This window comes from Artemia franciscana, chromosome 4, assembly GCF_032884065.1.
Source record: "Artemia franciscana chromosome 4, ASM3288406v1, whole genome shotgun sequence".
Classification (NCBI taxonomy): Eukaryota; Metazoa; Arthropoda; class Branchiopoda; order Anostraca; family Artemiidae; genus Artemia; species Artemia franciscana.
The window spans coordinates 3,801,689-3,815,681 of NC_088866.1; the positions used below are offsets into that span (position 1 = coordinate 3,801,689).

The window sequence follows — 13,993 nt, forward strand, 5'->3', positions numbered from 1 at the left end:
TGTCCGTCTGGTCTGTCTTTCTGTCTGTCTGTCTATATGTCTATATGTATTTCTGTCTGTCCTGTATGTCTGGTCTGACTGTCTATTTGTCTAGTCTGTTTGTCTGTCTGTCTGTGTTTCTGTCCGTCTATCTTTCTGTCTGTCTCGTTTGTATGTCTGGTCTGTCTGTCTGGTATGTCTGTCTGTCTGTCTGTCTGTCTGATCTCTCTGGTCTGTTTGGTCTGTCTGTCTGTCTGTTTATTTGTGTTTCTGTAAGTCTGTCTGTCAATCTGTCTGTCTGTCTGTCGGTAAGTCTGTCCCAGTCCCCTACATAACCCCACTGTCTTCCAGATGCAAGTGACGCAACATTACGATTTCGCAATGGTAGGTATTTGTAATTCTGGTTGGTATGTCTGTCTGTCTGATCTTTCAGTCTGTCTGTCTTGTCTGTCTGTCTGTCTGTCAGATCTGGTCTGTTTGGTCTGTCTGTCTGTCTGTTTATTTGTGTTTCTGTAAGTCTGTCTGTCAATCTGTCTGTCTGTCTGTCGGTCTGTCTGGTCTGTGTGGTGTGGTTTCTCTGGTCTGTCTGGTCTGTCTGTCTGTGTGTTTATCTATCTGTCTGTTTGTCTCTGTTTTCATTTGTCTGATTGTTTGATCTGTTTGGTCTGTCTTGTCCAGTCTGTCAGGTCTGTCTGTCAGGTTTTTCTATCTGTCTGTTTGGTCCCTGCGTCATTCTGTGTGTCTATCTATCTGTCTGTCTGTCTCTCTTTTCCTTTGTCTGTTTGTCTGGTCTGTTTGGTCTGTCTGGTCCAGTCTGTTTGGTCTGGTCTGTTGGTCTTTTTGTCTGTCTGTTTGGTCTGACTGGTCTGTCTGTTTGTCCTGTATGTCTGGTCTGTCTGTCTTTCTGTCTGTCTGTTTGTCTGTCTGTCTGTCTGTCTGTCTCTCTCGTTTGTATGACTGGTCTGTCTTTCTATTCTGTCTTTCTGTCTGTCTTTATGTCTGCCTGTCTGTCTGTCTTGTCTGTTTGGTCTGTCTGTCTTTCTGTCTGTCTGTTTGGTCTGTTTGTCTGGTCTGTCTGGTCTGTCTGTCTGTTTGTCTTTCTGTTCATCTGTCTATCTGGTTTGTATGTCTGGTCTCTATATCTGTCATTCTGATCCTTCTGTGTGTCTATCTGTCTTAATGTCTGCCTGTCCGTCTGTCGGTCCTGTCTGTCTTTTTGTCCGTCTGTCTGTCTGTCTTTCTGGTTAGTATGTCTGGTCTCTTTGTCTGTCGGTCTAATCTATCTGTGTGATAGTCTGTTCTGTCTGTCAGCCTGTCTGAAATGTCTTTTTGTTTTTCTTGTCTGTCTGTCTATCAGTTTGTCTATCTGGTCTGTTTTGTCTGTCTGGTCGGGTCTGTCTGGTCGGTTTTTCAGTCTGTCAGACAAACAGACCAAACAGATGGACAGAAAGACAGACAGACTGGACAGACAGGACAGACAGACAAACAGACAGACAGAAAGACAGACCAGACAGACAGACAAGACAGACAAGATCGACCAGACAGACCGAACCAGACAGACAGACAGACCAAACAAACCAGAGGGACCAGACAGACAGACAGACAGACCAGACACACAGACTGACAAACAGACTAGACAGACAGACAGTCGGACAGAGAGACAGACAGACAAACAGATAGACCAGACTAACAGACAGAGAGAAACACAGACAGACCAGACATACAGGACAGACAGACAGACAGACAAAAAGATGACAGACAGACATACAAACAGACAGACCAGACAGCCTGGACCAGAAAGGCAAAACAGACCAGACAGACAGACAGACAGACAGACAGACAAAAAAGACAGACAGACAGATCAGACAGACAAACAGACTAGACAGACAAATAGACAAGACATACAATCGATGCAGATAGAGACATGTAGTCTGTCTTTCTGTCTGTCTGTCTGACCTGTCCGTCTGTCTGGTCTGTCTTTCTGTCTGTCTGTCTGTCGGTCTGTTTTTCTGGTCTGTCTGTCCGTCTGTCTGTCTGTCTTTCTGCTCGTTTGTCCGTCTGTCCGTCTGTCTGTCTGCCTGTCTGTCTCGTTTGTATGTCTGGTCTGTTTTGTCTGTCTGGTCCGGTCTGTCTGGTCTGTCTGTCTAGTCTGTCTGGTCTGGCTGTCTGGTCTGTCTTTCTGTTTTTCTGGTCCGTCTGTCTCTCTGTCTGTCTGTCCTGGTTGTCTGGTCTGTGTGTCTTTCTGTCTGTCTTCTTCGTCTGTTTGTCTGGTCTGTCTGTTCTGTCTGTCCTTCTGTCTGGTTTGTATGTCTGGTCTGTATGCCTGTCTTTCTGATGTTTCTGTTTGTCTGTCTGGTTTGTCTGTTTGTCTGTCTGATCTGTCTTTCTGTCTTTTTTGTCTGTCTGTTTTTCTGTCTGTCTGTCTGTCTGTTTGGTCTGTTTTGTCTGTCTGGTCTGGTCTGTCTGGTCTGTTTGTCTGTCTTTCTGTCTATCGGTCTGTCTGTCTTTCTGTCTCTCCGGTATGTCTGGTCTGTCTGTTTGTCTGGTCTGTCGTTCTGTCTGTGTTTCTGTCCGTCTGTCTGACTGTCTGTCTCGTTTGCATGTCTGGTCTGGCTTTCTGTTTGTCTCTCTTTCTAGTTTCTCTGGTCTGTTTGGTCTGTCGGTCTGTCTGCCTGTCTGTCTGATTTTTCTCTCTGTCAGACAAACAAGTAAGACAGAAAGATAGATCAGAGAGACAGACAGAGAGACCAGACATAAAAGCCAGACAGACAGATAGACGGACAGAAATACAGATAGACAGACAGACCAGACAGACCAGACCAACAGACCAAACAGATTGACCAGACAGACATACAGACAAACAGACAGACAGAAAACAGACCAGACAGACAGACCAGATAGACCGGACCAGACTGACAAAACAGACCAGACAGAAAGACAGACAGACAGACCAGAAATACAGACCAGATAGACGGAAAGACAAACAGACAGACAGACAGACCAGAAAAGACTGACAGACAGATCAGACAGACAAACAGACTAGACGGATAGAGAGATTAGACCGACCAGACAGACAGACAGACCAGCCAGACCACAAAGACAGAAAGAAAGACAGACAGACAGAAAACAGACAGACACCCAGACCGACAAACAGACCAAACAGACAAACAGACAGACTGACCGAACAGATAGACCAAAAAGACCATACAAACTGACAGACGAACAGAAAGACAGACAGACAGAGAAACAGACAGACAGACAAAAAAACAGACCAGACAGACAAAATGACAGACTAGACAAACAGACAGACAGACCAGAAGAATCAGAGAGACCACACCACACAGACAAAACAGACCAGACAGACCGACAGACAGACAGATTGACAGACCAGTCATACAGAAAATACGGAAAGACAGACAGACAGATTGACAGACAGACCAGACGAACCATACAGACAGACAGACAGACAAACAGATAGATGGACAGACAGACGGACAGACCAAACAGACCGGGGAGACCAGACAGACAGACAAACAGAAAGACAGACCAGACATAAAAACGAGACAGACCGACAGACAGACAAACCAGACAGTCGGATGGACAAACAGACAGATAGACAGACCAGAAAGACACACAGACAGATCAGACAGACGGACGAACAAACAAGATGGACAGACCAGACAGATAGACCGAACAAACAGACAGACAGACCAGACAGAGCAGATCAAACAGACAAAAGAGACCAGACAGACAAACAGAGAGAGAGACAGACGGACAGACAGACAAACCAGACAGAGAGATCAAACCGACCAGACAAATAGACAGACAAACAGAAAGACAGACAGACACAAAGACGGACAGAGAGACAGAAAGACAGACGTAAAGACAGATTGACGGATGGACAGACAGACAGACACACCACACATAGAAACCAGTAGACTAAACAGACAAGACAAACCAGACAGACTGGACAGACAGACAGATTTAGAAACAGACAAGACGGCCCGGACAGACAGACAGACAGACAAACAGACAGATAGAAAGATACACAGACCAAACAGGCGAGAGAGACCAGACAGACAGACTGACAGAAGGACAGACCAGATATAAAAACAAAACAGATAGACAGACAGAGAGACAGACAGACGGACAGAAAGACAGACAGACAGACAGACAAAAAAAACCAAACAGACAGAAAGACAGACAGACAAGACATACAGGACAGACAGAAAGACAGACAGACAAGACATACAGGACAGACAAAAAGACAAACATACATACAGACAGACAGACATACAGACAGACAGAAAGACAGATCAGACAGAGAGACAGACTAGAAAGACAGACAGAAAGATCAAACAGACTGACACACAGACCAGACATACAAACCACACAGACAGAGAGACAGACGGAACGACAAACAAGACAGACAGAACAGATAGACCAGACAGAAAGACCCACCAGACTGGACCATAGAGACAAAACAAACCAGACAGAGAGACAGACAGACAAACAGACCGGCCAGACAGACGGACAGACACACAGACACACAGACAGACAGACTAGAAAGACAGACAGACAGATCAGACAACCTAACCTGTCTGGTCTCTCCGGTCTGGCTGTCTGTCTGTCTGGTCTGTCTATCTGTCTGTATATCTGTATTTGTTTCCGTCTGTCCTGCATGACTGGTATGCCTGTCTTTCTGTCCGTCTGTCTATGTGGCTCTCCTTCTGCCTGTCTATCTGTCTTTGTGTCTGTCTGGTCTCTCTGTCTGCCTGTCTGTCTAGTCAGTTTTGTCTGTCTGGTCTGGTCTGTCTGGTCTGTTTGTCTGTCTTTCTGGTGTGACTGGTCTGTCTCTCTGTCTGTCTGTTTGGTCTGACTGATCTGGCTGTTTTTCCTTTATGTCTGGTCTGTCTGTCTTTTTGTCCGTCTGTTTGTCTGGTCTGTCTTTCTGTCTGTCTGTTTGTCTTTCTGTCTGTCTGTCTGTCTGTCTCTCTCGTTTGTATGACTGGTCTGTCTTTCTATTCTGTCTTTCTGTCTGTCTTTATGTCTACCTGTCTGTCTGTCTTGTCTGTCTGGTCTGTCTGTCTTTCTGTCTGTCTGTTTGGTCTGTTTGTCTGGTCTGTCTGGTCTGTCTGTCTGTTTGTCTTTCTGTTCATCTGTCTATCTGGTTTGTATGTATAGTCTCTATATATGTTATTCTGATCCTTCTGTGTGTCTATCTGTCTATATGTCTGTCTGTCCATCTGTCGGTCCTGTCTCTCTTTTTGTCCGTATGTCTGTCTGTCTTTCTGGTTTGTATGTCTGGTCTCTTTGTCTGTCTGTCTAATCTATCTGTGTGTCTGTCTGTTCTGTCTGTCTGCCTGTCTGATATGTCTTTCTGTCTTTCTTGTCTGTCTGTCTGTCAGTTTGTCTATCTGGTCTGTTTTGTCTGTCTGGTCCTGTCTGTCTGGTCTGTTTGTCTGTCTGTCAGACAAACAGACCAAACAGATGGACAGACCGGACAGACAGGACAGACAGAAAGACAGACAGACCAGACAGACATGATCGACCAGAAAGATCGGACCAGACAGACAGACAGACCAAACAAACCAGAGGGACCAGACAGACAGACAGACAGACCAGACATACGGACTGACAGACAGACCAGACAGACAGACAGTCGGACAGAAAGACAGACAGACAAACAGATAGACAAGAAAAACAGACAGAGAGAAACACAGACAGACCAGACATACAGGACAGGCAGACAGAGAGACAAAAAGATGACAGACAGACATACAAACAGACAGACCAGACAGCCCAGACCAGACAGACAAAACAGACCAGACAGACAGACAGAGAAAAAAGACAGACAGACAGATCAGACAGACAAACAGACTAGACAGACAGACAGACAGACAAAACAGACCAGAGAGACCAGACAGACAGACCAGACATGCAATCAAGACAGATAGAGACAGATAGTCTGTCTTTCTGTCTGTCTCTCTGACCTGTCCGTCTGTCTGGTCTGTCTTTCTGTCGGTCTGTCTGTCTGTTTTTCTGGTCTGTCTGTCCGTCTGTCTGTCTTCCTTTCTGCTCGTTTGTCCGTCTGTCCGTCTGTCTGTCTGCCTGTCTGTCTCGTTTGTATGTCTGGTCTGTTTTTTCTGTCTGGTCCGGTCTGTCTTGTCTGTCTGTCTAGTCTGTCTGGTCTGGCTGTCTGGTCTGTCTTTCTGTTTTTCTGGTCTGTCTGTCTCTCTGTCTGTCTCTCCGGGTTTTCTGGTCTGTGGGTCTTTCTGTCTGTCCTTTTCGTCTGTTTGTCTGGTCTGTCTGGTCTGTCTGTCCGTCTGTCTGGTTTGTATGTCTGGTCTGTATGCCTGTCTTTCTGATCTTTCTGTTTGTCTGTCTGGTTTGTCTGTTTGTCTGTCTGATCTGTCCTTCTGTCATTTTTGTCTGTCTGTCTGTCTGTTTTTCTGTCTGTTTGTCTGTCTGTTTAGTCTGTTTTTTCTGTCTGGTCTTGTCTGTCTGATCTGTTTGTCTGTCTGTCTTGTCTGTCTTGCTGTCTATCTGTCTTTCAGTCTCTCCGGTATATCTAGTCTGTCTGTTTGTCTGGTCTGTCGTTCTGTCTGTGTTTCTGTCCGTCTGTCTGTCTGTCTATCTCGTTTGTATGTCTGGTCTGGCTTTCTGTCTGTCTCTCTTTCTAGTCTCTCTGGTCTGTTTGGTCTGTCGGTCTGTCTGCATGTCTGTCTGATTTTTCTCTCTGTCAGACTGTCAGACTCTGATCTGTTTGTCTGTCTGTCTTGTCTGTCTTGCTGTCTATCTGTCCTTCAGTCTCTCCGGTATATCTAGTCTGTCTGTTTGTCTGGTCTGTCGTTCTGTCTGTGTTTCTGTCCGTCTGTCTGTCTGTCTATCTCGTTTGTATGTCTGGTCTGGCTTTCTGTCTGTTTCTCTTTCTAGTCTCTCTGGTCTGTTTGGTCTGTCAGTCTGTCTGCCTGTCTGTCTGATTTTTCTCTCTGTCAAACAAACAAGAAAGACACAAAGACAGATGAGAGAGACAGACAGAGAGACCAGACATAAAAGCCAGACAGACAGACGGACAGAAATACAGACAGACAGACAGACCAGACAAACCAAACCAACAGACCAAACAGTCTGTGTTTCTGTCCGTCTGTCTGTCTGTCTATCTCGTTTGTATGTCTGGTCTGGCTTTCTGTCTGTCTCTCTTTCTAGTCTCTCTGGTCTGTTTGGTCTGTCGGTCTGTCTGCCTGTCTGTCTGATTTTTCTCTCTGTCTGTCTGTCAGACTCTGATCTGTTTGTCTGTCTGTCTGATCGGTCTTGTTTGTCTGTCTGTCTGATCTGTCTTGTCTGTGTGATCTGTTTGTCTGTCTGTCTTGTCTGTCTTGCTGTCTATCTGTCTTTCGGTCTCTCCGGTATATCTAGTCTGTCTGTTTGTCTGGTCTGTCGTTCTGTCTGTGTTTCTGTCCGTCTGTCTGTCTGTCTATCTCGTTTGTATGTCTGGTCTGGCTTTCTGTCTGTCTCTCTTTCTAGTCTCTCTGGTCTGTTTGGTCTGTCGGTCTGTCTGCCTGTCTGTCTGATTTTTCTCTCTGTCAGACTGTCAGACTCTGATCTGTTTGTCTGTCTGTCTTGTCTGTCTTGTATGTCTATCTTGTTTGTATGTCTGGTCTGGCTTTCTGTCTGTCTCTCTTTCTAGTCTCTCTGGTCTGTTTGGTCTGTTGGTCTGTCTGCCTGTCTGTCTGATTTTTCTCTCTGTCAGACAAACAAGAAAGACACAAAGACAGATGAGAGAGACAGACAGAGAGATAAGACATACAAGCGAGACAGACAGACAGACGGACAGAAATACAGACAGACAGACAGACCAGACAAACCAGACCAACAGACCAAACAGACTGACCAGACAGACATACAGACAAACAGACAGACAGAAAACAGACCAGACAGACAGACCAGATAGACCGGACCAGACAGACAAAACAGACCAGACAGAAAGATAGACAGACAGACCAGACAAACAGACCAGATAGATGGAAAGACAAACAGACAGACAGACAGACAAGAAAGACTGACAGACAGATCAGACAGACAAACAGACTAGACGGATAGACAGATTAGACCGACCAGACAGACCGACAGACCAGCCAGACCGCAAAGATAGAGAGAAAGACAGACAGACAGAAAACAGACAGACCCCCAGAGTGACAAACAGACCAAACGGACAAACCAGACAGACATTCTGAACAGAGAGACCAAAAAGACAATACAAACTGACAGACGAACAGACAGACAGACAGACAGACCAGAAGAATCAGAGAGACCACACAGACAAGACAGACCAGACAGACCGACAGACAGAGAGATTGACAGACCAGACAGACAGACAAACAGATAGAAGGGCAGATAGACAGACAGACGAAACAGACCCGAGAGACCAGACAGACAGACAAACAGAAAGACAGACCAGACATAAAAACGAAACAGACAGACAAACAGACAAACCAGACAGACGGATGGACAAACAGAGAGATAGACAGACCAGAAAGAAAGACAGACAGATCAGACAGACAGACGAACGGACAAGAAGGACAGACCAGACAGATAGACTGAACAAACAGACAGACAGACCAGACAGAGCGGAATAAACAGACAAAAGAGACCAGACAGACAAACAGACAGAGAGACCAAACCGACCAGACAAATAGACACACAAACAGAAAGACAGACAGATAGAAAGAGAGACAGACAGACACAAAGACGGACAGAGAGACAGGAAGACAGACGTACAGACAGATTGACGGAGGGACAGACAGACAGACACACCAGACATATAAACCAGCAGACTAAACAGACAAGACAAACCAGACAGACCGACAGACACACAGACAAACTGGACAGACAGACAGATCTAGAAACAAACAAGACGGCCCGGACAGACAGACAGACAGACAAATAGACAAATAGACAGATATACAGACCAAACAGACGAGAAAGACCAGACAGACAGACAGACAGAAGGACAGACCAGACATAAAAACAAAACTGATAGACAGACAGACGGGCAGAAAGACAGACAGACAGACAGACCAAAAAAAACAAACAGACAGAAAGACAGACAGACCAGACATACAGGACAGACAGAAAGACAGACATACATACAGACAGACAGACATACAGACAGACAGAAAGACAGATCAGACAGAGAGACAGACTAGAAGGACAGACAGAAAGATCAAACAGACTGACACACAGACCAGACATACAAACCAGACAGACAGACCAACAGACCAGATAGACCAGACAGAACGACCCACCAGACTGGACCATAGAGACAAAACAAACCAAACAGAGAGACAGACAGACAAACAGACAGACCAGACAGACGGCCAGACGCACGGACAGACAGACCAGAAAGACAGACAGACAGATCAGACAACATAACCTGTCTGGTCTCTCCGGTCTGGCTGACTGTCTGTCTGGGTTGTCTTTCTGTCTATCTGTCTGTCAGTCTCTCCGGTATATCTAGTCTGTCTGTTTGTCTGGTCTGTCGTTCTGTCTGTGTTTCTGTCCGTCTGTCTGTCTGTCTATCTCGTTTGTATGTCTGGTCTGGCTTTCTGTCTATCTCTCTTTCTAGTCTCTCTGGTCTGTTTGGTCTGTCAGTCTGTCTGCCTGTCTGTCTGATTTTTCTCTCTGTCAGACAAACAAGAAAGACACAAAGACAGATCAGAGAGACAGACAGAGAGACCAGACATAAAAGCCAGACCGACAGACAGACGGACAGAAATACAGACAGACAGACAGACCAGACCAACAGACCAAACAGACTGACCAGACAGACATACAGACAGACAGAAAACAGACCAGAAGGACAGACCAGATAGACCGGACCAGACAGACAAAACAGACCAGACAGAAAGACATACAGACAGACCAGACAAACAGACCAGATAGATGGAAAGACAAACAGACAGACAGACAGACAAGAAAGACTGACAGACAGATCAGACAGACAAACAGACAAGACGGATAGACAGATTAGACCGACCAGACAGACAGACAGACCAGCCAGACCGCAAAGATAGAAAGAAAGACAGACAGACAGAAAACAGACAGACCCCCAGACTGACAAACAGACCAAACGGACAAACCAGACAGACATACCGAACAGAGAGACCAAAAAGACAATACAAACTGACAGACGAACAGAAAGACAGACAGACAGAGAAACAGATAGACAGACAAAAAGACAGACAAGACAGACAAAAGACAGACCAGACAGACAGACAGACAGACCAGAAGAATCAGAGAGACCACACCACACAGACAAGACAGACCAGACAGACCGACAGACAGATAGATTGACAGACCAGACAGAGAGACAAACAGATAGAAGGGCAGATAGACAGACAGACCCGAGAGACCGGACAGACAGACAAACAGAAAGACAGACCAGACATAAAAACGAGACAGACAGACAGACAGACAAACCAGACAGACGGATGGACAAACAGAGAGATAGACAGACCAGAAAGACAGATCAGACAGACAGACGAACGGACAAGAAGGACAGACCAGACAGATAGACTGAACAAACAGACAGACAGACCAGACAGAGCGGAATAAACAGACAAAAGAGACCAGACAGACAAACAGACAGAGAGACCAAACCGACCAGACAAATAGACACACAAACAGAAAGACAGACAGATAGAAAGAGAGACAGACAGACACAAAGACGGACAGAGAGACAGAAAGACAGACGTACAGACAGATTGACGGAGGGACAGACAGACAGACACACCAGACATATAAACCAGCAGACTAAACAGACAAGACAAACCAGACAGACCGACAGACACACAGACAAACTGGACAGACAGACAGATTTAGAAACAAACAAGACGGCCCGGACAGACAGACAGAAAGACAAACAGACAGATAGACAGATATACAGACCAAACAGACGAGAGAGACCAGACAGACAGACAGACAGAAGGACAGACCAAACATAAAAACAAAACAGATAGACAGACAGACAGACAGACAGACGGACAGAAAGACAGACAGACAGACAGACCAAAAAAACCAAACAGACAGAAAGACAGACAGACCAGACATACAGGACAGACAGAAAGACAAACATACATACAGACAGACAGACATACAGACAGACAGAAATACAGATCAGACAGAGAGACAGACTAGACAGAGAGAAAGAAAGATCAAACAGACTGACACACAGACCAGACATACAAACCAGACAGACAGACAGACAGACCAGACAGACCAGACAGAAAGACCCACCAGACTGGACCATAGAGACAAAACAAACCAAACAGAGAGACAGACAGACAAACAGACAGACCAGACAGACGGCCAGACACACAGACAGACAGACCAGAAAGATAGACAGACAGATCAGACAACCTAACCTGTCTGGTCTCTCCGGTCTGGCTGTCTGTCTGTCTGGTCTGTCTTTCTGTCTGTCTGTCTGTATATCTGTCTTTGTTTCTGTCTGTCCTGCTAACTGGTATGCCTATCTTTCCGTCCGTCTATCTGTCTGGCTCTCTTTCTGTCTGTCTTTGTGTCTGTCTGTCTGTCTGGTCTCTCTGTCCGCCTGTATGTCTGGTTTGTTTTGCCTGTCTGGTCTGTCTGGTCTGTTTGTCTGTCTTCCTGGTGTGATTGGTCTGTCTCTTTGTCTGTCTGTTTGTCTGGTCTGTCTTTCTGTCTGTCTGTCTGTCCGTCTGATATTCTGGTCTCTCTGGTCTGTTTTGTCCGTCTGTCTGTCTTTGTCTGGTCTATCATTCCGCCTGTCTGTCTTTCTGTCCGTCTGTCTGACCGCCTGTCTGTCTGTCTTGTTTGTATGTCTGGTCTGTCTGTCTGTCTGTCTATCTGTTATTCTGGTCTCTCTGGTCTGTTTGGTCTCTTTGTCTGTCTTTCTGTCTTTGTCTGGTATATCAGTCTGACTGTCTGTCTTTCTGTCCGTTTGTCTGTCTGTCTCTCTGTCTCGTTTATATGTCTTGTCTGTCTGTCTGGTCTCTCTGATCTGTTTGGTCTGTCGGATAATCTGTCTGTCAGTACGGTCTGTCTGTCTGGTCTGTCTGTCTGGTCTGTCTGTCTAGTTTGTCTGTTTGGTCCATCTGTCTGGTCTGTCTGTCTTTCTGTCTCTCTGTCTGTCTGTCTGTTTGTCTTGTCTGTCTGTTTGTCTGTCTGATTATCTGGTCTGTCTTTCCGTTTGTCTGTCTGTATGTATGTCTGTCTGTCTGTCTGGTCTGTCTGTCTGTCTTTTCGTAAGTCTGTCTGTCTGTCTGTCTGTCTTGTCTGTCTGGTCTGTCTTGTCTGTCTTTCTGTCTGTCTGTATATCTGTCTGTCTGTAAGGTCTATCTATCTGTTCTGTCTGTCTAGTCTGTCTGTCTGTCTGTCTTATCTGTCTGTCTTTCTTTCTGGTCTGTCGCTTTTTGTCTTTTTGTCTCTCCGTCTGTCTGGTCTATCTGTCTGGTCTTTCTGTCTGTCTGTCTGTCTGGTATTTTTGTCTGTCTCTCTCGTCTGTTTGTCTGTCTCTCTGGTCTGTCTTTCTGTTTGTCTGTATGTCTTTCTGTCTGTCTGTCTGTCTGTCCTGTCTGTCTTGTCTGTCTGTCTTTTTGTCCGTCTGTTTGGTATGTTCTTCTGGCCTGTCTATGTCTGGTTTGTATGTCTGGTCTTTATTTCTATCTGTCTGATCTTTCTCTCTGTCTCTCTTTCTGTGTGACCTGTCTTTCTGTCTGTTTGTCTGTTTGTCTGTCTGTTTGTCTGTCTATCTGTCAGTCTGGTCTGTTTGTATGTCTGGTCTGGTCCGGTCTGGCTGTCTGTCTGTTTGGTCTGTCTTTCTGTCCGTCTTTCTGTATATCTGTGTTTGTTTCTGTCTGTCCTGTATGACCGGTATGCCTGTCTTTCCGTCCGTCTGTCTGTTTGGCAGTCTTTCTGTCTGTCTATCTTTCTTTGTGTCTGTCTGTCTGTCTGGTTTCTCTGTCTGCCTGTATGTCTGGTCTGTTTTGTCTGTCAGGTCCGGTCTGTTTGGTCTGTTTGTCTGTCTTCCTGGTTTGACTGGTCTGTCTGTCTGTCTGTCTTGTCTGTCTTTCTGTCTGTCTGTCTGTTTTTATGGTCTCTCTGGTCTGAATGGTCCGTTTGTCTGTCTTTCTGTCTTTGTCTGGTCTATCTTTCTATCTGTCTGTCTTTCTGTCCGTCTATCTGTCTGTCTTGTTTGTATATCTGGTGTGTCTGTCTGTCTGTCTATCTGTTATTCTGGTCTCTCTGGTCTGTTTGGTCTCTTTTTGTTTCATTCTGTCTTTGTCTGGTATATTAGTCTGACTGTCTGTCTTTCTGTCCGTTTGTATGTCTGTCTCTCTGTCTCGTTAATATGTCTGGTCTGTCTGTCTGGTCTCTCTGATCTGTTTGATCTGTCTGTTAATCTGTCTGATTGTCTGGTCTGTCTTTCCGTTTGTCTGTCTGTATGTATGTCTGTCTGTCTGTCTGCTCTGTTTTGCAGTCTGGTCTCTCTGTCCGTCTATCTGTCTGTCTGTCTGTCTCTCTGTCTGTCTCGTTTGTATGTCTGGTCTGTCTGTCTGTTTGTTTGTCTGTCTGTCTGTTTGTCTGTCTGTCTGTTTGTCTGTCTGTCTGTCTGTCTGTCTTGTCCGTCTGGTCTGTCTGTCAATCTGTCTGACTGTCTGGTCTGTCTGTCTGTCTGTGTGTCTGTCTATCTTTCTGTCTGGTTTGTGTGTTTGGTGTGTCTCTACATCTGTCTTTTTGTCTGTCTGTCTGTCTTTGTGTCTTTCTTTCAGTCTCTCTGTCTGTCTGTCTCTCTCTTCGTCTTTCTGTTTGTCTAGTCTGTTTGGTCTGTCTGTATGCCTGTCTGTCTGTAGGTTTGTCTGTCTATCTGTCTGTCTGTCTGTCTGTCTCTCTTTCTGTCTGGCTTGTATGTCTGGTGTGTCTATCTGTCTGTCTTTCTGTCCATCTGTCTGAACGTTTGTCTTTCTTTCTCTTT

The 13,993-nt window shown here is 45.6% G+C and overlaps 1 protein-coding gene across 1 annotated transcript; it reads left to right on the plus strand.

Annotated features, from left to right (window-relative positions):
- The first annotated feature begins 4,660 nt into the window (after positions 1 to 4,660).
- LOC136025625 (U1 small nuclear ribonucleoprotein 70 kDa-like) lies at positions 4,661 to 10,556 on the plus strand. The gene is made up of 3 exons (XM_065701617.1): positions 4,661 to 4,667; positions 8,221 to 8,372; positions 10,125 to 10,556. The coding sequence occupies exons 1-3, from the start codon at positions 4,661 to 4,663 to the stop codon at positions 10,554 to 10,556; spliced, it is 591 nt and encodes a 196-aa protein (XP_065557689.1).
- Positions 10,557 to 13,993: the final 3,437 nt, after the last annotated feature.